The sequence below is a fragment of the Acipenser ruthenus genome, chromosome 14, assembly GCF_902713425.1.
Source record: "Acipenser ruthenus chromosome 14, fAciRut3.2 maternal haplotype, whole genome shotgun sequence".
Lineage (NCBI taxonomy): Eukaryota > Metazoa > Chordata > Actinopteri > Acipenseriformes > Acipenseridae > Acipenser > Acipenser ruthenus.
This window is the reverse complement of record NC_081202.1, coordinates 14,338,844-14,366,343: the sequence shown is the minus strand read 5'-3', so window position 1 is coordinate 14,366,343 and position 27,500 is coordinate 14,338,844. Positions and strand designations below refer to the sequence as shown.

At 38.3% G+C, this 27,500-nt stretch overlaps 1 protein-coding gene across 10 annotated transcripts in view; it reads right to left on the bottom strand.

Moving 5' to 3' along the window:
* Nucleotides 1–27,500, bottom strand: part of LOC117419752 (SH3 and multiple ankyrin repeat domains protein 3-like) — a 276,153-nt gene that overhangs the window by 87,345 nt on the left and 161,308 nt on the right. For all 10 annotated transcript variants that reach the window (XR_009307250.1, XM_058985907.1, XM_058985911.1 and 7 more), the window contains one exon: nucleotides 16,249–16,427. Coding sequence is in view for 9 of the 10 variants with exons in the window: in XM_058985907.1 (XP_058841890.1) it covers nucleotides 16,249–16,427 (179 nt within the window). In the remaining variant the exon portion in view is untranslated. The remainder of the gene's footprint in view (nucleotides 1–16,248; nucleotides 16,428–27,500) is intronic.

Genomic DNA, 27,500 nt, shown 5'->3' with positions numbered 1-27,500 from the left:
TGTAAGTAACAAAAAGATGTAGCTTGCCAAGCACTACCCAGCCAGCATAATAACTCAGAGCGCATCTCTATAGTTTTCACTATAGAGGACCACCATCGATACAAACCCAGACAAGATAAACACTGCAATTGTAGAAGCTCAATCAAGCACTGATAGACTCTTCATTAAAATACAAATAAAAATACAATACACCTTCAGAACAATTCTTAGGTAATAGACACAACATTTTTTTTTAAGATATCCCCATTTTTTCATTAAAAAATACACATTTACAAAGCTAAACCAGGTTGGTCTTGGTCATTACTTAATCACACCACTGTAGGATGCAGTGTTGGTGCAACTTCCGATTTGGTACAATGTGTTATATTATAACTTGGACTTAAAAATCTCTGCTTACAGTTCTGCGCCATGGTGTTATCCGAGCACTTGGTTTTGGAGAACTATTCCATTTTGTCTTATGAATGTCATAGTGCTTTGCACTTCTGTGTACCTCAACTATATTGCTACGTTGTTGTTTTCTTTGTGTATAAACCCACTGGTAAAATGCTGTAGTGACACTAAAAACAAAACAGTAACATTATTTAACAAATATTTAAACCACATGTCTTTATATATGTGTTTAATATTTGTTAAACGATAGCAGTCTCTGTCTGTAAATTAGAGGCTCAGAACGTAACATCTGGAATGAACTGTATGCAGTGTTTGGAAATTACCTGCAGAATGGCAGTTAATAGTTTTATTGTGAACCTGCTCAACTCTAACTTTAGTTTACAATTACAATTCCATCAATTTGTTGCTAATGGTTACTGCACTGCAAATCAATCAACACCCCCTGACGGGATTGGAAGAACAACTTTGTTTATTCTGCTTGAAGCTACAGGTTTCTTTGATAAATCTTCAGCTTAAGCTGGTTTGGACTGTAACTTGGATATTTCTCAGAAATGTTTTTGTGCCACTGAGCCAGGGCTGAGGCCCTGCACATGTGTCTGTAGTTTAAGTTGTATATTGGTTATTTTCTTTCAGGGTTATTGGTTATTTTTGTGTCTGCGGATCCCTTACAAGCAGGTGGGCGGCTCTCCGCAGAGCTGCTGACGTACTCCCATGCTGAGAGCCAGAACAAGCTTGTTCATGCTGTGGAGTAGAACAAAGCTCTTCACCGCTGTGTAAGTACAAAGGAACAAACATAAACTACAAATCTGACCACCAAGTGTGGAACCGGGGTCGGAGTGAATTAATTCTCCTGCACAGGACAGGGAGTAGTTTGGGGATTTATAATCCCATAAGTATAGGGATCAGCAGGACCTCTCTAGCATAGCAAGAGCAGCACTAGCCGTATTCACAATACCGTTTGTGTTTAGTTGTGTTTTGCACAGTATTTTGTTTGTACATTTTTTGTACAGTCATTGTTGGTAGCATCACGTGGCCTCTCTTTTGTTTTACTGTAAATATATCCTGGACACCAAGTTAGCGTTTCAACGTCAATCCCTCTGTCTCTCAATCATTTGCAGCGGATTCCCACACCCCCTATTATTACAGACAACCTTTGGATTAATGAAATCTGAACCAAAATCTTAACCTTGTTTTTAATGTAGCTTTTTAAACTGTTTAACAGCTTATGCATTTTTGGTTTGGAATAAGTAATTTGAATTCACCAATTCACACTTTTAATGCTCCCGATAATAATGTTTGAACCTTTGAGCCTTTAATGTGGGAATGTGTGTGTGAGAGTGACAGTCTGACTCATATGTTCCAGGTATCATCAATATAGAACCTCAAGCTATACATTTAAATAATTTAGCAGCATGTTATGTGTTTGTCTATGTAATCCACAGGCAGGATTTAAACCTTTGAACTATCTGTTTATGTGGCTGCTACCAAACTTATGAACAGAACAGTCAGACTCTATGGGCCTGACTTCGATGATGGAGAAAACCTCAAACACTAGGGCAAAATGTGTTTGACTGTGATTTTGATGAAAACCTTTTTTAATTTTTCAATTCAAATACACAATAAATAATGTGGTTGTGTGAACTGTGATGCAGAATGTGCCTTTGTTAATATTACGGCTGCTCTGAAAAATACATATTTATATGGGGAAAAAAGAAATGCATACAAATAGATATTATACTTCATAATTACTGGAAGTCATTTATTCTAAAGTGATTGAATGATGTACTGGATTTGGGCCAAACTGAATTTATAAGGATGCATGCAGTACACAAAGTTACACAACCCTTCCCTTATCACTATGCATTTTATAAATTATTGTATGTATGACCTAACTTATAGCATGCGATGACAAAACAATGTTTTAAGTATTCCTCTAAATGTGTTTAAATGACTGATGGGACTCATTCTGTATAGGCTATATAGATACAGCCCTGCAGTACACAGACTAGCAGGCTATAGTTGGCTGTTGTTCCGGTATTTTTTTCTGTAAGTGGGGTGCCACTCCTCCATTAATTTATTCCCTAAAGTAAGCATTTAATTTTGTTATTTGAATTTTATTAATACAGACACTTTTCATGGATCCCGGCCCCAACTCACATCCATCAAGGGTGCACATTTACTGCACACACCTCAGGTCGCACACCACAGGCTAGCTGGCAATGTATATTAGGGTCTTTATTTTTTACTACAGTACATCAACATGCCCAAAATCTGTGCTGAACAACCTTATTCATTACATTTCTTGTTTTTTTCATCCAAGGATATGATATAAACAATTGTTTAACCTTTCAGTTTTAACCTTATCAATATTGTATCACATTCACAGCTGATGGGATTGCAACCTATAATTCATTGTGTGTAGCTGCTGATAACACATACTTTCCAAAACACCTACGTACGTAAAGCACTTTTTTAATAGGCTTGTACATTGAAAAAATGCTGTATTTTCTGGTTACACGCTAATGAGGGCATTTTTATTTGACCCGGGAAGAAGTCCTTAGAAAAACGGGCTACCATTGCTTTTGTCGTCTACACACATTGTGTGTAGGATTAGAAATAATTTCTGGATTAAAGTGTTTTAGCGACACTGCCTTGAAAACCACCCCCTCCAAAATGAACTTTTATTAGTTGTCTTCCTGAAGCTAGTTGTGAGGATTATCTGGGATAGTTTAGAAAGCAAGGCAGGACTGAGGTGTTTAACAGCTTCCAAACACAGTTGACTTGTTTCTTTCATGTATTTAAAATGTCATAAAAAAAGAAAAGCTTTTGGGAATGAACTCTCCGTCAAGTATAAATTATAAACTGTTGCATAGTGCAACATAAAATACAGCCCTGTATTATACTCAGAAAACATCACAACCATGTTTCACATGAGCTATACTAACATGAATCCAAACCTTGGCTATAGTCCCAAAATAGAGCTCAGTTCTCTGCCAGATATTCAGCAATTTTGCAACGTGCATCACATCTGTCATCTGAAGCATTCACTTGCAGTTTCGAATCCTTTTGTTTCCTGTATCAGTAGCCAAGAAAGCAGCAAACCCAGTTATTTTCATTATTATTAGTTTATTTAGCAGATGCATTTATCCAAGGCGACTTAAAGAGACTAGGGGTGTGTGAACTATGCAACAGCTGCAGAGTCAATTACAACAACATCTCACCCGAAAGACGGATCACAAGGAGGTTAAGTGACTTGCTCAGAGTTACACAGTGAGTAAGCTGGGATTTGAACCGGAGACCACCTGGTTACATGTCACTTGCATTCATTTCTGTGGATATTATTCTACTGTGCTTACCCTGATCTTCAATTGATTCCTGTGTGGTCCAGTGGTTAAAGAAAAGGGCTTGTAACCAGGAGGTCCCCGGTTCAAATCCCACCTCAACCACAGACTCATTGTGTGACCCTGAGCAAGTCACTTAACCTCCTTGTGCTCCGTCTTTCAGGTGAGACATAGTTTTAAGTGACTCTGCAGCTGATGCATAGTTCACACACCCTAGTCTCTGTAAGTCACCTTGGATAAAGGCATCTGCTAAATAAACAAATAATAATAATATTCATAATCCAGCATTTAAAAGAGACCTGGCATGTATATACCATATTTCCGAGCAGCCCCTGCACCTATTAGAGACCGGCAATTATTTGAAGTTTTACGGTATGCTAAATCTTTAATTTCCAGAACTTAGTTTAGCTTGTTTTCTACTTTGTTCTGCCATTGTGAAGGTGTAATGCTGCTCGATACGATCAATTGAAAGCTCTCTATTTAGTACTGTTCAACAATAGTGGGATCATTTCAACTAAAGAAAGATGCCAAAAGCTTTAGAACTTCCTGGAGAGTCTACACCTAAACCTAATCATAACTTTAATAAGCCATTTTCCGGGCCCCAGAGACTGAAATATTATTCTGTATACAATACAGCAAATGCTTTTCAAAGTGTGGATGTTCCCAGAAACTGTTTACAAACAGCAGCACGTTAAATTATATGTCAAATAAGAGGAACATGTAGTTCAATAAAATATTGAACTAATAGGACTGCATAATTGATTAAATAAAATATCTTATGATGGAAGTGACACAATCTTTATGGTGTAAAAAAAATATATGTTAAATTCATAGGAACAGCTGCTAGATAGATGTGACTGATTAAGAAAGAGATATAAAAACAACACAACAGCAAATTTAAATGAATCTAATAGTTTAGAATAAGAATTACATGTTTGACACACATGCCAAATAATGTTAATGCCAAGTTTCATGACAATTGGATAAGCGGTTCTCCAAGTATAGACAAATGTGTGAAGTGTGACTTGTGTATGTACTCCACTATATCCCCTTCATCCACAGTGAGGAATAATAAAAGTACATTTACTGAATAAACACTTGTTAAAATCAAGCCTGTGGTGTGAGGTGGGCTGTGCTATTAGTTATTTGCATTAGTTTTGTAAGAGAACTACATAATAATGTGTAGTGATTTTTCCCCCCACGATACTACATGGTTAGTAAGTTTTAGTTAATCACCAGTGCTTCAGGAATGCGTAATTAAACAAATAGGTCCATGGGTTTCTTGCTTTAATTTCCAGCTTCTGCGGCAAGCAGTTCACAGTACAAGTACTGGGAGCTGAGTGCCCTCGAATTTTTTTTTTATTTTCATATTTTCTTATTTTTAGACTCGGGTGTCAACCCCTCCACAAGCGAGACAGGTTAAGCACTCGAAGCAGGCGAGGGACATAATGGACCTCAAGGCACAGATGGCCCAGGTCCTAGAGCTCTTGTCGAGGCAATAGGTGCCTGCGCCTGCCGTAGCCCAGGCTCCGCCGTCGCCGCCACCAGTACCAGCCCCTGTCTTCCCCAGAGGAGTTCAGGGTGAGTGGGAAACACCATCAATGATGGCAGAGGAGGACGCTATATTCATAGCGAACTCCTGGGGTGAGCATTCCTTCTCCACTGAGATGGAGGAAGGAGGGAAGGCTGCGCTCTCTAGTGAAGTGTAGCCTAGTTCCGAGGTTGCCTTGGAAGCTAGTGTGCCTCCACTTTCGAGCTCCATGTCGGCACTGATGAGATGGGCTACAACCTTTTTGCAGGTCTCCTGGACGACAGCGGCTGAGCCACGCATGTCCGTGTTCTGGACGCAGGCTGTAGCTCCCCGCCTGCACTCTTTCCTAGCTTTTCCAGAGTTTATGGAGGAGGTGCACTCCTCTTGGGATCGTCTGGCCTTGGTGCCAAGAGTGTTGAAGCAAGCCTCACAGCTTACTTCCTTGGAAGGTGTGGATAAGCTGGGTCTGGCACGGTTTCCTCAAGTGGATTCCACCATTGCAGCCTTGGTTAAGGCTCCGCCGGTGGGGGGGTTACCCAAGGACCCTGTGTGCCCGAACTCGCAGTGCAGGGTTACAGAGAGGGCGTATCTCAAGTGGGCGTATGCAATGGAGGCGCAGGTGACCTGCCTGGCAAACACGGCGGGTATACTGACTATCTACATGGAAGGCATACTAAGCCCGGCTCCCAGTGCCAGTGGCTACCAAGTTGCGCCTCCTGTCAGACACGCTGCTCAAGATCTCCGGCCTACAAGGGCAAGCCCTGGGCCGGAGCCTAGCAAGCTTAGTTTTAGCTCACAGACAGCTGTGGCTCTCGCAAGCGAGGGTCCCGGATGCGGATAAGGCGTCGTTATTAGACCCGCCAATATCCCCAGGACCTTTTGGCTGGCGGTGGAGGAGATTCTACAGCACTCCCACCAGGAATGCGAAGCGTCTCGGCAAGTGGCCGCGCTACTCCCTCTCCGTGCTCTGGCGCGGGGCAGGTTGAGCCTATGGTAATCTCCCCAGGCACGCACTATTACCAGGAAGGTCCCAGTGCCCACGACTCCACTGGGTGACCTGAGGCAACCCCTACAGGCCACAGCGGCAAATTGTAGGGCTCCAGGGAAGATATGAACCTGCTAGAACAAAGGAGGGTCAAGGGAGACTTGATTAAAGTTTTTTATAATCCTGTAAGGTCCAAAAGCATAACCTTAGTTACTATTTAAAACGTATCAAAGAAGACAGTGCCAGAAGGTATACTGTGCACTCCTGTCACCTCCGATCACCCTAACTTAGAAAGTGTCCTGATTTAAAATAATGTACCGCAGCCTGCGTGAACAGCATAGCTGAGATGAATTTAAGGTGTTCATGACTACCATATCTGTTTCTAGTAAATCAGCATCTGAATGGTGTATATTTACAATGGGCCAGGTGGTTGAGTCAGTGGGTTACTGGGTTATGTTGGACCATGGTTTTTACTTCCTGCTGCTAATCTTGATTGGACCTGGAGGAGGTCAGCAGTACACTTCACCTCCTATATTGCTTTCACTCACAAGACAACGACCGTCACACTGTCCATGTTAACCTTGAAATAATAATGCTGAAAAAACATAATGTGGGTGATCTTCTATGCAATTGTATGAATTGTAACAAAAGCATTCTTTGTGCTGTAAGGTAGGATTTTCTGTTGTTGCACTGTAGCTGCAGTGCACACAATTGTAGCTGACAATGCTGATTGTATCATATATGTCCCAATTTTATTAACTTTGTACACATGTTAAGTTTGTCAAGACACAATTTCCTAACAAGAAAGTCGGCTCCCCAGGAGTGGTTGAAGTTGCCACAGCTTCTTTCTACACAGAGGAGAGTTGTTGTAGTTTTTATTTACCAGTTTAGCATATTAAATAGTTCACAAAGTTTGTTTCTGCCTTTAAACATCTCCAGCATACATCCAATATACATTATTTGGGATATTTTTGACACAGGTCATTTGCCAATGCCTGCATTCTGATAGATATAGACGACCAATTCAATAGCACTTTGGAATTCAGCAGAACATTACTTTTTTTTAAGTACTGCTTGCTTATCTGGTCATTTTTACAAGGGAAAACGTTTGGCTTGTGGCGACGTGGCGAGCGGCTAGTGGGAACGTAGCTCCTATTGCATAGCAGTTCATCCATTACATGTTTTACTGCAAGCATTATTTATCACAGTGTATAGGTAACAAGCTCAGATGTGTCCTACTTAACTCCTTGTAAACCCAGGAAAGAATCGAACTGCTATGCAATGGGAGTCTTATTTCGACCCCTGCTATATAAATTATATTCTTTGTCAGTGGTCAAATGGCATGTCGAACAAATGAACATACAATGGTGATAACTGGCACAATACAGTATATTTAATTTTAATGTAAGCTTTTTGTGTCATAGCAATTGCTTGAAAATACGTATTTTTTGGTTATTAATATGGCCATTGTTTGTGAGCGTAGAATGAGGCTGCATTCTGAAACACAATTGACTCTAAAAAGGGAAATACAGTGTTCTTAATTATACGTTTATTGGAACTCTGACTATTGCTTTTATGTATTATTAATTTAAACACAAAATAAACAGACACTAGCCTTGTTTAAAATGCAAACCAGTGGCAGCAAAGTAAATCCTTGCTCACAGTCAATTAACAAATATTCTCAATTAACATATTACTGTACACATATTATAAACACAGCAGTCATCATTTCAGCATACTGGAAATTGTCAGACGAAAATATGTTGTGAATATCAGTATTCTTTAAAAAAATACTTTTAAAAGTCACATTACTGAATCAGTCTGGAATAGCCCCTGGATATTGGGTTATGATGGGTTATGAATCAGCAGAGTCTAAGCCTGGGCAAAAGTCTGCTTAATTAAACTGAATAATTTCCTTTTTTATATAGGAAGCTTTTTATGCAAACACATTAGAAAACAAACAAACAATGAAAGTAAGAAGTTGGTGTTTGAGGTCATTTTAGTCCACTGACTGATAATTTGTGATTTATAAAAATAAAAAATGGACATACAGATTACACAAGAGCTTACCAGCAGTGTCATGCTGTAGTTCAGCACCCAAAATGGGTCCCTTTCTTTAATTATTCACCTCTTGTAAGAGTAGAGGGAAGACAAAATTAAAGGGGACCCATTTTGACTGCTGCACTGTGGCACTTCTGGTAAGCCCTCTGCGTTATTCACCAGTTACTAATTCAGATAAGAAACAAACATGAGAATACCAGATTTCATGGACAGAATTGTTTCTTAAGTTCTTTTACTAGGAGCACATGCTTTCCACTTAATGTTGAATTGGTCTGGTCATTTCACCTGATAAAACTGTCTCCACCCCTTTAATGGCTCCTGTCATTAACCAACCAGCTTCTTCACCTTTTGACTGACATGCTTTCAGCAAGTAACCTGCTTTGACCCAGTAGACGCTGCTAGGAAGTGCAAGTATAACAGATATTCTATTAACCCTAGACACTCAACTCTGCCTTTACTTCCGTCACATGGTGTGCAAGGGATCATGGGATATAAAGAGACCTCCGGGGTTTGCAAACTCATACATATCATATCTCTTAATTGAAGAAATACAGATTTTATTTATGAATGGCGTGTGTAACTATAGCTTTTGATTTCTTACACACTGATTAACACCAATCACTATTCAAAACTTCTTCCCACACTTAGGAAACAAACACAACTCAACTTACAACTGAGCTCTGCAGATGGTATTCGGATAGCATTTTCGTAAGGCTATCCTCCCATAGGGTTTTCCAAGCATGCTTTAACTTCTACATTAATCAATATGAGCAGAGAGTAAAAGAACGTTCATTGGACACCACCTGTAGTAGAAACGTTATTGACAGAATGATACAACATATCAAAACATGTGGTCTGTATCATTGATAGGTTAAAAGCAGCAGTAAAAGTGTTCATTTTTACTGGACAACACGGGTAATAGAAATTAAGTAAGAAAACCAAAAGAACACAGACAAAAGATTGCCCAAAATGGCACATTTTTACTGTGATACAGTAAGTCACAAAAATGACTGCACCTCAATATCCAAGTCCAAACAGTGTTAGTGCAGGTGCGACGGTCCTTAGGAAAAAATAAATAAATTCTACTTTAATTTCTTTCAAATAAGACATTCTTTTCTCAAAATTTCTATTTAACCAAATAGAATCCTTTCTAAAATCCACAATATTATAATAGCCAAACAAGCTAGAACTACATGTGCAATATACAATATACAATATACAGTAAAATCTATAAAGAAAATACATTTGAGCACGAGTGGAAGGAAACGTAGAAACAACTTAATACAATCAAAATCTTTTCATTTAAACTAATTCAATATAGAAACCTACAAGGCAATCACCAAACTACAGATAAATTAAAACAATTAAGAAATAATACATTTAAAAAAAGAACAGAGCTGTGTAAAATTAAAACAACAATGCAGTGTTCTGTCTCTATGCAGCTGTAACAAAAGTCTATCCATCTCAATATGACATTTAGAGGTCAATGTCTTGATAAGCAACACATTTAGCAATTACCTCAAATCACTACCTCAAATGGTTTCTGAGATACATGGGTTTGACACTGTTGTCGCCAAAGCTTTGCAACAACAACAAAAAAAAAACAGCTGTCAGGAAAGGGTAAAGTTTTTGATTGAATCTGACCTAGAAAATCAAACCTGACCTAGAGTACAGCTGTGTAACCAAAAAAAGAACCCAATATGGCCACCTTGGGTCAGAGAGCCAATCAAGGGCGTTGTTAGATTTTGAAAATAGAGTTAGAAAAAAGAGGTATCTTAAATGGTGTGTGATATACTGTATTAGCAGCAGTCAGAGTAGTGGCGGGTTTGCAAACTCACATAAGCAACCCTCACAGGGATGCTTCAAAATGTGTGAAGCCTTTAAAAGGTTGCAGAATGACAACATGAATAAAACAAGAGATGTGTTCACAGAATAAAGTAAGGAAGTTGAGTTCAGGACAACAATTGAAAAGTGTGACTTGGGCCTGGGTATGGCTGGCTAAGTACCTGCTTCTATAAAAAGGGTCTTAGTTCAGCCCTGCCGCTGACACCCTGCTTCATTATGAACTCCAGGAGTCCCTCTATCAGGCTGACACAGGTACAATTGTATTCCTGTCAGGGGCAAAAAAAAAAACTTTAAATAAGACTCTTCTCTTTTTTTGGCCCTGGACTAATCACTTTGCTTCATTTTCACAAAGTAGATTTTATTTTAAAAGCCCTACATGTCAATTATTATAATTGCGTGCCTTTTTTCAGAGTAATTGTACTACTTTACTTTTCCTCCATGCTTCCTGCTCCATCTGCACCTTTCACTTTGTTCCAGTGAGAAAAGTTCAAAGCATTCTTTGTAAAACCTTTTCATTTTGATGAGCACCACTTTGGATGTATCTTTGAATTAACCATTCTTCAAATTAAAGGTCAGTTTTAGTTTCACACTAGATTCATATTTTCAATTTAAGTACCTTTATTATGTACTGTAATTAATATGACATTTTAGAAACGCTTAAAAAAAATCTCTTGATTCACCCATTTTTATTCTCTAATGCACATTTTTCAGTACTGTCAAAAATGAACTTTTCCTTAGACTGAATAGTATTATTATTATTATTATTTATTTCTTAGCAGACGCCCTTATCCAGGGCGACTTACAGTCGTAAACAAAAATACGAAAATAGATTTACACTCAGGAATACGAAGTACATTAAAGTGAGGTAAAACATTTTTTAAAGCATTAGTTATTATAGAGAAATAATCCGCAGCTATCATATTTGTGGCTTGATATATTGAGATATCTAATGGCTTATTACAAAAAAAAACAAAAAACTGTTTTTTACTACAAGTTCTTGATAAGTAGGGAAGGATGAATAGGGCATGGTGTGCACACATTCTTAATGTTTCCCAGTGATTCTTTATTCACAACACATTTTTTGCCAAGCAGTTCATAGAGCTAGACTAAAATGCTGGCCCTGATAGATCTTGATAAGCTGCTGGTTGGGTGATTTTAATAGACAAAATAAATCCTTAACTGACAACCTGAATTTTGAAGGGCATATGCTGCAGTGTAATCCTGCAAAGCCTGACTCGCATCCAAGGCTTGTTCATTTTTAAACAGAACCACAAACTTTTTGGGGGTTTGTCTTTTTCTTCACAACTTAAATGTCTGTAGGGTGGGACATACACTCTTAATTGGTCCCTGTTATGATACCCCAAATGTTACTATATATATAAGAAACTTATCACTTCATATACAGTATCCAATCAACTGTCTAATTAGACAATTAAGAGCATATGCTTCAGTCATAGTCACTCAAGTGTGTCATGGTCAAGGATGAATGATTGAGTGCTTAAAAAGAAACCAAAAACATTTTGTCAATGTCCATCATTTATATACCTTATATTTTTCAAAAATAAATGTGTTATAATAGTGACAAGTTTCTTTTGATGCTCGGTATATAACACTACACATGACTGATTAGGGACACTTGAAATCCAACATACAGTACAGTGGGATAGAGGCATTACCACTACCTGTAGAGTACATCTTCTACCATACTTAGCCCTAACAATTTTGACACAGTGATATTAGCCTGATTTCAACATGTTAAATGAGGCCTCTGTCTCAACACATACTCCTGGTTAAATAAACAAACACATAAATAAACATGCATTATACCTACTGCAATATTTCTTACATTTTCAGTACTGACGCTTGGTACTATAGGGCCCCCCGCCCTCTCCCCTAAACATATGCTGCATGAGAATTCCTTGTAGAGTCTCATTTTCTCTAATGCTTTCTATAAACCATCATGTTTCCAGGCTGTTTCCTGTGGACTCAAGAATCAACAGCACCAGCAGTGAATATCACAATACATTTCATGCATCACGAGGCATCAAAAAACCCTCCTTTTAATCTTTCATTTATTAATAGAATTAAAATCTCATAAGGAAATTATTTACTTCTTGTTCACTTCTTGACAGCATGAAGAAATATGCAGGAATATGTAGGTTATATTGTTCAATAATAATAATAATAATAATAATAATAATAATAATATATTAGTATTACTGTAATATTTGTATTATTACTGCTGGGTCGTTTTTTAAAACCATGCTACACAACATTAGGGCACATATTCATATACAGAGCTTTTGAACCCTTTTGATGTGGAAGCATTAATATAAAACAGGATATATATGAGATTATAGACTGCTCGCGATCTTTCAGCCAATCAGAGCGCACATTTCACTTTATATATTCCACACATATATACGGAATTCCATTCAACTGCAAAGGCCATTCAAAACGGTAACATCACAATGAGCCGCGACCATGTAATGATATTCTCTTCATTAACCTTTTCCCTCTCTTCAATGAAATTGACAATGTACTAAATAAAGGTTAGTAATGATTAGAAAACACATATAGCTGGATATGAACGTCTGTGTATTGGTTATATTGTATTCCCTCGTAGCCCCTTAACTGTTCAGCCTTGGTCCATTCACTTCTAATCAAGCTGATATTCCACCATACACAGACATTTGCTGCCCTATAACAAATTGTTATGCTCATTAATTGATGATGGCACTCCTCTTGGATATGAGTCATTTGGTCGTTGGAGTTGAAGGAATTCTTCTTCTTGTCAACATGTTCACTGACTTAATTCTACATAATTATTATATTCAGGCTCTGAGCTGGATTTAAAGCTCTACCAACTTCTCTGTTTCAACCTGTCTAAAAGGTTGTAACATGATTTTTAACATGATGTAAACAGGAAGAATGTTTTCGGGTAATATGGCTTATAACCAGGGCTTTTTACCTGTATTTCTGTCTTTATAGAGTCAACAGCATTGATTTTGGTAACAGAAATGCTTCAAGCAGTCTGTTAAGAGCAACAGTAAAAGCTGGCCTGCATTGCAAAACCTCCCACTTAGGCACAATATAAAAGTACCTCACAAGTTAAACAATAAACATAAATGTTCAGAAAGAGGTTACCAATAAAAACAACAGCAACAACAGACACCCCATTCCTGAAAGTGTATTATTTCAGTTAAGTTGACAAGTTCAAAAACGTTTTAAAGAAAATATGTTGCAGGGAAAGTGCAAATTACATTTCAGGCAAAGGTGGCTGATTTTCAAGCTATGTGAATCAAACGACACTATTTTTAAAAGCCTACAGTACAGTAGGTTCAAGAACTGGAAAAAATGTAGAAATGTTCAATCTGAAAAAGCTACTTATATGTATAAGCATGGTGCATACACAAATTGTTGTATACAGATTCTGTATACAGTGTATGTGTATGTGTGCATTATACAGTATATACAATATATGCATGCAATTGGGAATATATATATATATATATATATATATATATATATATATATATATATATATATATATATATATATATACACACACACATATATACAGTACTATGCAAAAGTTTTAGGCAGGTGTGAAAAAATGCTGTAAAGTAAGAATGCTTTCAAAAATAGACATGTTAATAGTTTATATTTATCAATTAACAAAATGCAAAGTGAGTGAACAGAAGAAAAATCTACATCAAATCAATATTTGGTGTGACAACCCTTTGCCTTCAAAACAGCATCAATTCTTCTAGGTACACTTGCACACAGTTTTTGAAAGAACTCGGCAGGTAGGTTGGCCCAAACATCTTGGAGAACTAACCAACTAACTCGATGATGTTGAGATCAGGGCTCTGTGGGGGCCATACCATCACTTCCAGGACTCCTTGTTCTTCTTTACGCTGAAGATAGTTCTTAATGACTTTCGCTGTATGTTTGGGGTCGTTGTCATGCTGCAGAATAAATTTGGGGTCAATCAAATGCCTCCCTGATGGTATTGCATGATGGATAAGTATCTGCCTGTACTTCTCAGCACTGAGGAGACCATTAATTCTGACCAAATCCCCAACTCCATTTGCAGAAATGCAGCCCCAAACTTGCAAGGAACCTCCACCATGCTTCACTGTTGCCTGCAGACACTCATTCGTGTACTGCTCTCCAGCCCTTCGGCGAACAAACTGCCTTCTGCTACAGCCAAATATTTCAAATTTTGACTCATCAGTCCAGAGCACCTGCTGCCATTTTTCTGCACCCCAGTTCCTGTGTTTTCGTGCATAGTTGAGTCGCTTGGCCTTGTTTCCACGTCGGAGGTATGGCTTTTTGGCCGCAAGTCTTCCATGAAGGCCACTTCTGACCAGACTTCTCCGGACAGTAGATGGGTGTACCAGGGTCCCACTGTTTTCTGCCAATTCTGAGCTGATGGCACTGCTGGACATCTTCCGATTGCGAAGAAAAGTAAGCATGATGTGTCTTTCATCTGCTGCAGTAAGTTTCCTTGGCCGACCACTGCATCTACGGTCCTCAACATTGCCCGTTTCTTTGTGCTTCTTCAAAAGAGCTTGGACAGCACATCTGGAAACCCCTGTCTGCCTTGAAATTTCTGCCTGGGAGAGACCTTGTGTCTTGTTGCTGTGCTCAGTCTTGCCATGGTGTATGACTTTTGACAGTAAACTGTCTTCAGCAACCTCACCTTGTTTGCTGAGTTTGGCTGTTCCTCACCCAGTTTTATTCCTCCTACACAGCTGTTTCTGTTTCAGTTAATGATTGTGTTTCAACCTACATATTGAATTGATGATCATTAGCACCTGTTTGGTATAATTGTTTAATCATACACCTGACTATATGCCTACAAAATCCCTGACTTTGTGCAAGTGTACCTAGAAGAATTGATGCTGTTTTGAAGGCAAAGGGTGGTCACACTAAATATGGAGTTGATTTAGATTTTTCTTCTGTTCACTCACTTTGCATTTAGTTAATTGATAAATATAATCTATTAACATGTCTATTTTTGAAAGCATTCTTACTTTATAGCATTTTTTCACACCTGCCTAAAACTTTTGCATAGTACTGTATATATATATACACACACACACACATATATATAAATAAATATATATATATATATATATATATATATATATATATATATATATATATATATTGCTAAGGTTAACCTATAATATACAGATAATGCATTAAGAGCAAACATGTAAAGATACTGGTTAAATTGATCAGAGGCGCTATCCAACAATTTCTTCAGTTTCCGCTGAAGTAAATGATGGTTTCATGGGTATTTATGAATAAGTTTCATACTGCTGCAGGTCTGCTATGTGTTCTTCCAGTTACTCTGAACAATCTTCCCAGGCACACTGGGAAGTGTATAGTACTGCAGAGCCCTTACCACATCCAATTGCCCAACAAGTCATTTTATACTTATTATCTTTTCTTTATAACACAGTAAAATTGTTCCAGACTACAAAAATATCCATGAACTACAACACCATGTTATTTAAAAAATAAATACAAAGGTTTGTAAAAATGTATACAAAGTATTCTATAAGAAAACGGTCTAATTCAAGCTGCCTATTCTGGGCATTACCATTTTAAAGCCACCACTCCTAAAGAATAAAACACACCTAACACAATACAATATTATTATAAAACACAATAAACAAAGTTCATTTTTAGTTTTAAACAAATACTTTCAGCTGCACCTGAAAGTTAAAGCCAAATCAAATTATAACTGAATTTTTTTTTAGCAACATTTTCCTCGGTTACACTTTGCAACAGTGATTTGAAAGTTACTACCCCATGCAATAATATGTTTTATAAAATTATATTAAAAAGGCTCTTTACCCCAGTTCTGATAAGATAAAGCAAAGCACACTGAAACACATACTAAGAGATACACTTTGGAACACCAAATAAGATATTGATAAAGCTTATGTTCACCTACCCTTAACCCATTCAGTATTAATACTGCATCTGTGTGAGTCAGAGTTTTAATAAAGTATATCATAGCATTTAAGTGTCCAGCACAGCATTTAGTGACAAGAATTAGGATACCGTCAACTTACCCTTAACCCTTTCCCCTCGGTTCAGCTGGATCTCGCCCTCTCCTTGGGGTGTGTAGGGTTTCACCACAATGAAGGTACGACCAGGCACAGCACTGTAGAGTTTCCGTTTGGGCCCTCGGAGCCCGGAATGGGTTGGTGGCTGTGGAGGGGGACTCGGCTCAGGGATAACCGTGCTGGGGCTGTAAACGAAAACATAGGTAACAGTGGTGATTCCCGGCAGCTGGTAGCTTAATCCACTGGTCACCGACATCATCCCGTGACCTGTGCTTAACGCTTCAGTCCTAGCGCCCTCATTCGCCGAAAAAGGTCACTCAGTATCGTCTGCCCAACCCCCCTCCTGGCGCACCCCCCAATTCTCTAGTACAGCCAGGAGCCGAGCATGACGTGCAGTGCACGTTTCTTTTGGATTCCACCAGGGCACACCTCAGAGTCACACATGTCCGAAGTCACAGCTTTCTTCCCTCTCCTGGGAGGGCGAGTGTTCCCCACTGCGTCCTGCTCTCTCTACCTCTGCTGCTCCCATCCACCCTTTGGAAACACTGACACAACTGCGCTCTGCTACTACCCTCCCCGTCTCTCTCTCCCACCCCTCTCTGCACATTATACCGTGGAAGCCACCGATGAAGGAGTAAATTGATTTGTGCCTGCATTCGGCTCCCTAAAACAAGTCTTCGGGGAGTGTAGGACATAAACCACCATCCCGTTTGCCTAAATGTCACTCTGCTCCACCCCCACCTCCCACCCCTGCAAAAGACAGCCAGGAATTCTAATTCAGCTGCTGCCTCTGTAGCTGCCGCTCTACAGATCCCCCATTTATCACTTGTGCTGCGTCCAGGTTCATCACCCAGAGCAGAAATCCCAAAGGATCCTTTTTGCTTCAGCTTTTTTTTTTTCTAATTCCAAATGCTAATTAGCAACGGAGTCCTGAACAGTATCTTCAGGAGGCACTTTTTAAATAGTCCAGGTACTGACAACAAGCCATCATTGGTTCCTTGTGTGGAAAACTATCCAGGTCTGTTTGGTATTTTCTTCCTCATCTTTTTATTATTATTTTCGGCTTCTTTTTTTGTGAGTCAGGGATTGCTCAGCCCCTCCCTTCAGCTGCTTGATCAATCGAATCAAACCCTCTCTCTCTCTCTCTCTCTCTCTCTCTCTCTCTCTCTCTCTCTCTCTCGGCTCTAGGCTCAGTGATGGCTTTTCAATTACTGCAGGGAGACAGGGCTGGAATGGCAGCTGCATATTAATACCTCAGCTCAGGGCAGCGTGCATTCAAAGGGCAGGCCGTGAGGAAAGGAAAAGAGGCTAGTTGTAAAACAGCAAGATAACAGGATACTGCATATACCAGAGAAAGACAGACTGCATCTGTTTACATCTGGATCTGCAAGGCAACCAGAGCTAATAAAACATTAAAATCTCTCAATTCTTGCTAAACAGGTACCGGTACTTGAGGTTTTTTATGATCCACTTCCGTAAACAAAAACATAAAAGAAAAAGAAAAATATCAAAAACAAATCCAAAACCCTCATACAGCATTTAGCAATATTATCTTATTTGCATTCTGGTATGGCATACATTTTGGTCTTGTCGTTTATAATCAAATGTCAGCAAAACAGGATGATTTTAATGTCTAAGGCACTGCATTAATAGAAAAAAAAAATTAAGCTGCCAAGAGATTTAATTCAAATTTCAAATATATATTTAAACTTTTAGGGTCCTTTAGGTGTTACGAATGTAAATTTGACAAAATATATATCTTATATAATATATAATATAAGACCTTTTTTTTTTGGTAAAACATGACTGGGATGATTTATCTTTTATATACTGTATATATATATCATTAGTTGATATAACATTCATAAACATTAAAAAAATAAAAATAAACGATATAAGTTGTAGGGCTGCTACGATTAAATCGAAAATAGATTTTTCCATCGATTCCATTCCTCATTATATACATCGATATAAATACTGGATAATTGATTAAATAGTAACATTTTCATAGCGTGCATAGTTAAAAACATTATTTAGGTTTATCAATGAAACTGCACCGAACGCCCTGCCTTGCTATTTACAGTATTTCTGCCAAAGACAAGCAATGGGCGTGCTCTTCTTTTCCTAACTACCAGCGAATCAGTTTTGAAAATGGTTTGTAAGTATGTGCCCCCTGTGTATTCGATGTAAACAAAAAGCGCAATGCCTTGGATCCAGAGCAGGACGACAGGCTTGTATTCCTGGCAAACAACATGTAACTAAATTGTGCACATTGATGAAAACTGACTGTATATAGTTTGTGCTTCTTTGGAGTTTAAAAACGAACTGTTAAACCTGGGAATAATACTGTTAATGTTTTTTTATAATGTTCTACATCAGCATAAAAACATTAGAAAGACCACAACAATCACAGAGCAAAAAAAAAGTCAAACTAAACTCATCACAGCCGTGAACAGACAGTAATCCAAAACAAGGACAACAAAATGCAAATACATGCAAATACAGTCTAGCTAAGTACGTGTTTATTCTAAGTGTGAACGTGTCCATTTTAGTTTTTTTTGCTTTATTTAGTATGACCATGTAACAGGGCGAGCAGCCCTGTACATTGTTTTGTTTATTTTAGTTTAGAACGGGGGTTCCCCCTCCACCCCTGTGTTATTTTGTTTTTGTATTATGATTTATTATTTACATGACGGCGAGCACCGTATGTTTTATTGTTTTGTATTTTGACGGCGTAGCAGATTTGTTTTGTAGCGTGGATGGGTAGTCCCATCCACAGAAGTAATTTAATAAACTCGTGCAGATTGTGACTATGATATAAAAAGGCTGCAGCTCTCTAGCTCCGGGTGGGTGTTAGTGAGGAGCGAGAGTGGAGAGAAACGAAACGAAACGAAACAAAACGAAACGTGATGTGATTTGATTTGATTTAAAAAGATTCCAGGAACAGTGACAGCAACTGCCCAGCCTGACCTGGGATCGTATTATTTATTATTTTGTGTCAGAGATTTGTTTTCTTTTACCCTTTTATTTTGCTCTGTGAGCGCCGTTTATTTTTGTTAAAAATATTTATTTTATTTTTGTTATTTAAAAATAAAAAGAGTCTTTCTTACTTTAACTGCAGTCCCTGGTGTCAGTATTTTGTTCCTGCTTCTGCCTGACGTCAGACCACCCGTCTACCCTGTCACAGACCAATTATTATTTATTTTTCTCCCAATTTGGAATGCTCAATTATGTTTGTTTTGTTCTCCTCACCGCAGCGGGTCCCCACACAGCACAGACGCTCTGAGAACATGTGAGAGTTCTCCGATCTCACAAGCCTAAAGCCAGAATCGCTTTTACGCCGAACAATCCAGAGCAGAGGTGGACGGGCTACCGATCCCAGAGAACAGAGATCAGTCCTGCTTTTTATCCACTCTGAATGTGCTCCGTGTCTGACCAGTAGGGTTCGCTGTTGTGTGATGAGACGCCATCCATGCCAGTTTCCCATCCCCCACCCTGGAAGCCCCATCAAATTTCGGCCTTGGACACGAACTGGCGCCGTCCGAGCTGTATGACTCATCCTGCGCTCCCAGCAGCACTTTAACTAGATAAGCCACTCGGGGACCCCATCAAATGTATTTTTGACAGAAATTAAAAAGTCATTGATAATTAATTGTTTGATGTTTTTTAATAATCAGTTGAGTCTCAGTATTACTTGCTTGCTTTGATATACACGTTGTTGTTGTTCCCGTAAGGATATTTGCTACATTCACAAGATCCTAAAAGAAATGCACCTGAAATGTGCACCTTAAAGTGAAAATCCTCAAGCACTTTTTATTTTGAACCCTATATTGTCACTTGAATCCAGCTTTGTAATCGCAGATGGTCTCTTTTCGAAATGTGTCAATGGTGTTTGTTTCTACCGTTCATTGCTACCTTTGCAGCTGCTACTTGTCCTTTTTTCAAGCTTTTCATAAGGCTACTTCAAGGGTGTTAGAGCTAGGCATCAAACTTCAGCTTTCGGCTTTTCTCACGGGAGGATTCTTGTAAAACTAACAGTCAAACACTTCCCAGCATACTGTATCACTCCATTTATTTATTTATTTATATTTATATAGCGCCTTTGACCAAGGCGCTTTACAATTATTAAACTAGACGGTACAATCAAGAGAAATGGCGGAAGGAAGAAGGTACGTTTATTGGGCAAGGGTGAGGAAATAAAGAGTGGTGCTACTGTGAGAACAGAGGCTAGGGCAGGGTTGGGCAAGCAAGCAGGGTCCTGACCGGGGGTTAGGGGCTAGGGCACGCAGTGGGATAGGCTAGGGTGAAAAGATGTGTTTTAAGGGAGGAGCGAAAACTGCGTAGTGTAGGTGACTGTTTTATATGGAGTGGGAGTTTATTCCAATGAAGGGGAGCCAGGAGGGAGAAGGTATGGAAACGGGATTGGGCACAGGGCGAGGGTGGGACCGAGAGGGAGAACAGAGTTTGAGAGCGTAAGGGACGGGGGGGGAGCATAGTAAGTGATAAGTGCAGCCAGGTAGGGTGGGGCGAGACCATGGAGGGATTTATAGACTAGAGTAAGGAATTTAAATAAGCAGCGATAGTAAACAGGGAGCCAGTGTAGTTGAAGGAGAAGAGGGGCGGTATAAGAGGAGCGGGGGAGGTTGAAAATGATACGGGCAGAGGCATTTCGAATTTGCTATAGTGGTGTGAAGGCGTAGGAGGGAAGGCCAATGAGGAGGGAGTTGCAGTAATCAAGGCGGGTGAAAATGAAAGCATGAACCAGAAGTTTAGCGGCAGAGAAAGAGATGGAGGGGCGTATTTTGCGGATGTTAAATAAGTGGAATTGACAGGTGCGTGTAGTGGCCGAGATATGATCAGCAAGGGAAAGGGTAACGTCAAAGATGACGCCGAGGTTGCGAGCAGAGTTAACCGGAATGAGGGACGGGAGGAAATTAAATGGTGAGGGTAGGAGGGGGAGAAGAAGGGGAGTGGAAGAAAAGGATTTCAGTTTTTGATGGGTTAATGAGGAGGTAATGGCGTGCCATCCAAGATTGGATTGCAGTCAGGCAAGCAGTTATAGGGTGGAAAGGTCAGGGGTGAAGGAAGGGAAAGAAGAAATCTGGGTGTCATCAGCAAAGAAATGGTGGGAAAGGTTAAATGAAGAGATTAGAGCTTCAAGAGGTGAGGTGTACAGAGAGAATAACAAGGGTCTGAGGACAGAGCCCTGGGGAACACCAACAGTCAGAGGGCAGGGGGGAGAGGTGAAGCTGTTGAAAGCAACAGCAGACGTGCGGGAGGATAGGTATGAGTGCAGCCAGCTAAGGGGTGTTCCAGAAATGCCGAGGTTGGAAAGGGTGGAAAGGAGGATGGGATGATCGACTGTGTCAAAGGCGGAGGAAAGATCAAGGAGAATGAGAATTGAAGAAAGGCCAGCGTGGGAGGAGTTGGCCAGATGATTCTGGACAGTGAGGAGGGCAGGCTCCGTGGAATGGGAAGGACGGAAACCAGATTGGAATCGGGTGTAGAGGGAGTTGGCCGATATGTATTGTGATAGGCGTATGTGAACTAGACGCTCAAGGAGTTTTGAAAAAACCATAGGTGGTACCATCTTGTCTCCCAGCAGTCATGGCACAAATAAAAAAAATATTTTTTAAATATTTAATTACATATTATATGCTTTTATTTGTCAGGCTTACCAACTTTTTTCAATTCTGGTTTACTAGCTTTATCACCCAAGCTGAATTTCTCAATGAAGAGCTATTGTAAATCACCACTAGGATATACAGCTACCCCCTCCCCCCTCCACCCTTGGATGTATAACAAATACTATCTAATTTAAAAACTACTAGAATAGGCTATTAAATAAACAATGTATACATTATTTAATTGTTCAGTCATTATACTGAGTCACATTAATATATTGAAACACTAAAAAAAATATATATACGGTTACAGATCATATTACATTTAATATACAAATACGTCCGAAAATTTGTAAACACAATTATCCACTCTCATTACACTTAATCATCTAATCTTGGATGACTGGGATCTACTGTTTCATTAGGCAATGTGGCAATGTCTTTAAAGTATAGATCCAAAAGGCTGACTAATTATATTTCACTACTTGAGTATAATAAAAGAGAAAAGAAGGTTGAAAGAGTACCATTAATAATGACAAATTCCAGATTATTAACAAACCTTTCAAAAATAGTTTGGAAGCATTTACATATACTTCATAATTCAGAAAAAGTTGGAAAAAAATATTCCAAAAAGTGCCAGTAGTGGATTTTAGAAGGGATGCCAATTTAGCTGATATTTTGGTCTACAGTAAACATAAACGGAGCATAGACATATTAAAGGACATTAAAACCTGCAAGAGCACAAGTGAAATCGCAAACAGATCAAATAATTATCCAGTCGTAAGAAACACGTCATACAAAACTAGCAACCTTGTTTATGGTATATTTTGCCAAAAATGTAACAAAATGAAATATGTAGGAACAACAGGTACAACACTAATACAAATAAAAACAGAATCACCTCTCAAACATAAGAAATAAAGTAAATGAACCAATAGTTCAACACTATAAAAAATGAACACAACATGAATGACCTACAATTTGCAGTTTTAGAAGAAATACACAATTTGATGATGTACAATAGAGAACAATAAAGGAAAATACATGGATAGATAGGCTCAATACCATGATGCATGAAGGTTTAAGTAGAAAAGAATAGGAGATTGTTACATCATTACCAAGTAGTAATTGACATCAAGTAGAAATAAGTGAGTGTGGTTACCATGGCATCAAAAGCTTATAAATACCTCCACTGTTTGTTTTCAAACACACTTTCCCTTGACAAAGGTATGTTAAACATACCGAAATGTTGTGAAGTTGGCTTTTATATATTTAAAGCTTTACATTGCTAGGTGCACATATGTGTCTTGTAGTGGTTAAGATGTATTAAAAGGCGAGAGTTGTAACAACACATATCACCTGATTAGCTTTTTCTGTCTTTGTGGGATTTGTTTTTCCTTCAAACTTATGTCCCGAGAGAATGATCTGCAATGCTGAGATACATACAGGTATTCATCCATCACTGTCTGTTCAACACCAGCCATTACATGGCACCATGTTCCACACTGCCAAGGAATTTATAGCAGATGCTTTCATGCTCAAAGATCCCCCCCCACCCCCCCCTTTTCTTTAAATTGACTCAGGTATATGGGACTTATTTTTAAAGCACTCACTCCAGAATTTCATACATCCTATTTTTAAACTAAGGCAATTCCATATTAATGCTACAAAATGGGAAACAAACTACTTGAGAGCACAAGAGACCACTAATTATATTACTTACTTTAGTTATGTTTTTCTAGCTTTGTATAAGTTTTTCTCCTTTCCAAATAATAAGAATTATAATCATTAAAAACGGGAGAAAAGATTTTAAAAAAGATACTTCATTGTGCCCTATTTGAATCCAAGAAGTCAGCAGAAGTCTAGGTAATGATCACAGAGCTGTATTTTATTTATACAAATAACAGTGAGTTAAACTTTGTGAATATGTCCAACTGTCCTTTTTGTAGGAAGATAATAAGTCCATTCGGCTATAATGAAAAGCATATGGTTTTAGATTTCTTGAAGGGCTTGTTCAGTATACTGTTTTTTTCCTCAAATGTTCACATCACAAATGTTCGGATTACAAATGATCATTAATAATGAGGGACTCAAGCAGGTGGTCTGCAGGGCCGCATAAGGGCCAGAATTAAATACGGACTTTACAACACAGAATGTGAATGCAAATGTGGACCATAAATAGAATGACATTTTTAATCATATGCTTACTCTTATCACATCCCTTGTGAAATGCTACTGTTCACCATTTTTCAAGTGAAATACTCTGTATGGTGCAAAACAAATGAATTCATAGAAACACATTAGCACTGGAGTGGTTTATTGGAAGTACGATGGATTGACAGACAGGCTAGTCGACTGTTTGCTGATCCCAACTGCTATGTTTAACCAATTATTTTTATTTGACCCCCTGTTAACCTTGTTTGCTTAACAAAAAAGCAAGTACCTTTTCTACAAGTCATTAGTGGATCTACTATTATTAGGCAATACCAGCCTTGATTATATTTTAATGAAATACATAAACTTCAGTAATACCTTGTTAGATATAAATATATAATATGTCATAACTTGGATTCTGTCCAAAACAACAATAACATTAACTGAAATCATCAGATTTAACAGCTATCAGTTTAGTTAGAGAACGTCTTTGTAGATCTCAATAGAGAAAGGGCAGGAAATCAATTTAGCTTTTTGTAGAAAGAAATTGCTTTTATTACTGAAAAAATATATATTTTTTTCTTTTCCAGAATTCTCAATACAGCTCTTTGATTTTGTTGTCATGATCAAAAAAAAAGGAAAGAAAGACATTTATAAATGTAGTACATGCTCAGTTTTCTTGTGCTGTTAGGGAGTTTAGAAGGTTTTGTAAGTATTTTTTTATAAGGCTTCTACCACTCACAGCTGCTTTCCCTTCAGCAGCAGATATGGGACTTAACAGTCAGCTCTGTCCAGGGGCACTCATATTAGATTTAAATGTACTTCAACCCAGAAAGATATCAAGTATATGAGTATCTAATCTGAAGATGTTTAGACTAACCACTAAAACACTAAGCAATTACATATCTATGTTTTTCATCAAACTAGCCAGCCTCATTCATATTCCTCCACCCCATCACACATCTTTTATTTACAAGTAGCCTTGATAGAAGACTGCTAAGATTCTGCAGCAGGCATCAATGAGACCCCACCTAGTATTTTCCATCGACCAGGCCTAGCCAGTTGTGGGTATTTACAACCACTATAGATTATACTTCTAATGCTGCAGGTCAATGGGCTTGTACATATTTCAGGAAGCAATCTTGCATCAGACTTTTATTTGATATATTCATAGCATTTTCTATGTTTGGTGAACCGAGAGTGTTTGTGTACCATAATAAGAATGTACCGTAACCCCCCTCCCTAAACAGACCTCACTTGATCAAATAAATGAGATAACCTCCTCTTCACTGAGAATTCAGGTTGTGAATGCAACACAAACACCAATAAGCAAGCCTAGACTTAAAGCTACAGAAGCTGGTTCTATAAAACAATAAAAGCATTATTTTTTAACCGGTTTACAGCTGTAGTTAATATTTTTCTCTCTCTGTGGTCACATACCCAAAAGTTGCAGATTGTATTGTTTCAATTTTCACATGTATGCTTTCAGGCAAAGCCATCTATTCATCCCACATATTTTAGGAAAAGAGCTTCTACTTTAACCAAGATGCTACCTCCATCATCTCAATAATAACCAATTAAAAATTTACAGGGGAACAAATTGGGTTGTTCTTTGTTGCATTTTGTGGATTGGAACAAATCAATTATAGTATGTGCTTGCTTTTTATACACATTCCTCTTCCTTCAAGCACTTACAAAACAGCCTGTGAGAACTGTTTCTCACAGGTCGACACTAAATAAAAACCTGTATGTTTAAATAGGAAACCTTGTAATATTGATTGTAGCAACTCCTGATAGCAAAACAGACAAACAAAACAAAAAGACAGCACCTCTTAACAAAGGGGCGAGCTTAACAGTTTAATCAGAGCTGTGTTTAAATAGTGCTATTGAAAGATCGTATCTATAGAGGATAGTCTTCAAATCAATCGACTGAGACTGGGCTGAGTTTCAAATGACCTTCAGCTAGTGCTAATAATAATGCATTATAGTTCCTTATATACAAATGATGTGTAATCTGGAAGTGTAAAGGTTATTATTTAAATAAAAAATATTTCTTGATCAATTGTATTACGAAAAAAAAAAATTAACCTTTTCGTTAAATAGTTGAATGTGGTGTGTTATGCTTAAAATAATAATATCAAATTTCACCACAATATATTTCTGATACAACACATGTACAGCATCCATTTTGTAAACAAGAATTACAGATTTAATTTGCAGATACTTTGGGAATGTTGTGTTAGGGCAGTACCGAGTACAAACACAATTTCGTACCGAGTATACTTTTGCTATTACTCACTTTTCTTTTTTTGTGATCAAATGTTTTTATTGGGGATAGTACAAAAATACACACAAAAACATGAACAAATGAACTCTCCATTTTCCTTTTTTACCCTCTCTCCCTCCCCTCCCTCTCCCAGGCAGCTACCTATGCTTTCCTAGGCTTGGATCGTCTTCTCTCTGGCATCATGGATCCGAGCAGTAGAAAGTTCTAATTAAATAATATCAAGAAACATTAGGATCCATTGGCACCAGGGAAGAGAGTGCGGCGGCAGCCAACGCAGAGCCACCATCTTTATCTCTGCAGTAAGGCCAGCTAACCAAATGCGTATCTGTTGTGGTGTTTAGTCAAGGGATGTATCGTCATTCAATAAGAAAACCACAAAAATGTAAACTTCTTTCCTCAACAGCAATACAGTGCCTATGGCTGAACACATTGTGACACAAAGAAATTGCAGTTCCAGCTAAATCTCAGTTGTAAAGTACCTGGGGCCATTTGTTTAAGCATTACCATGCAGGTACAGTAAGTGGAGTTACAGTCCCTGTTGTTTAATGGGGAAAGCCAAGGGCAGTCGAGTTTGCCACTGGCTACGACATACTAGAGATGGGAACTGCAGACTTTGCTGGTATTGGAAGGAGCTTACAGCAGCTGCAGTTCCATTCATCACCAGCAGGTGTAATGGAAATGGTGAATGGGAAGGTCACTGTATCCTCAAAGTTTTGCAATACAAGGGTTTGCATTTAAAGTTTTGATGTAAAATATATTGGATAAAGTGTCACAGTAAAAGTAGATGTTTACGGCTGGTGGCAGATGAATCCTATTTGCTTAGATACATGAAACACCCCTGGGGCGACGATTAGTCACTTTTACTTATTGATCGTTCTGAAAACATCAACAGTAATAAGCCCAAAGAAAATCTGAACGCATTACTACTTACAAGCAAGTACTGATGTTACTAAATTATGCATTAAAGCTAAAATAACTGAACTGCAAAGTGTATTTTAATTACCTTATAATTACTGTCTAATTAATTTATAACATTCCAGTGGTGACATAAAACATGACCTAATTTGTTCCCCCTAAACATTTTTATTATTATTATTCTTTAAATCTACTTCTCTTTTTTGTAATCACATTGGTTGCAGAATCATTTCACAGTACAAGTAATTAATATATATATATATATATATATATATATA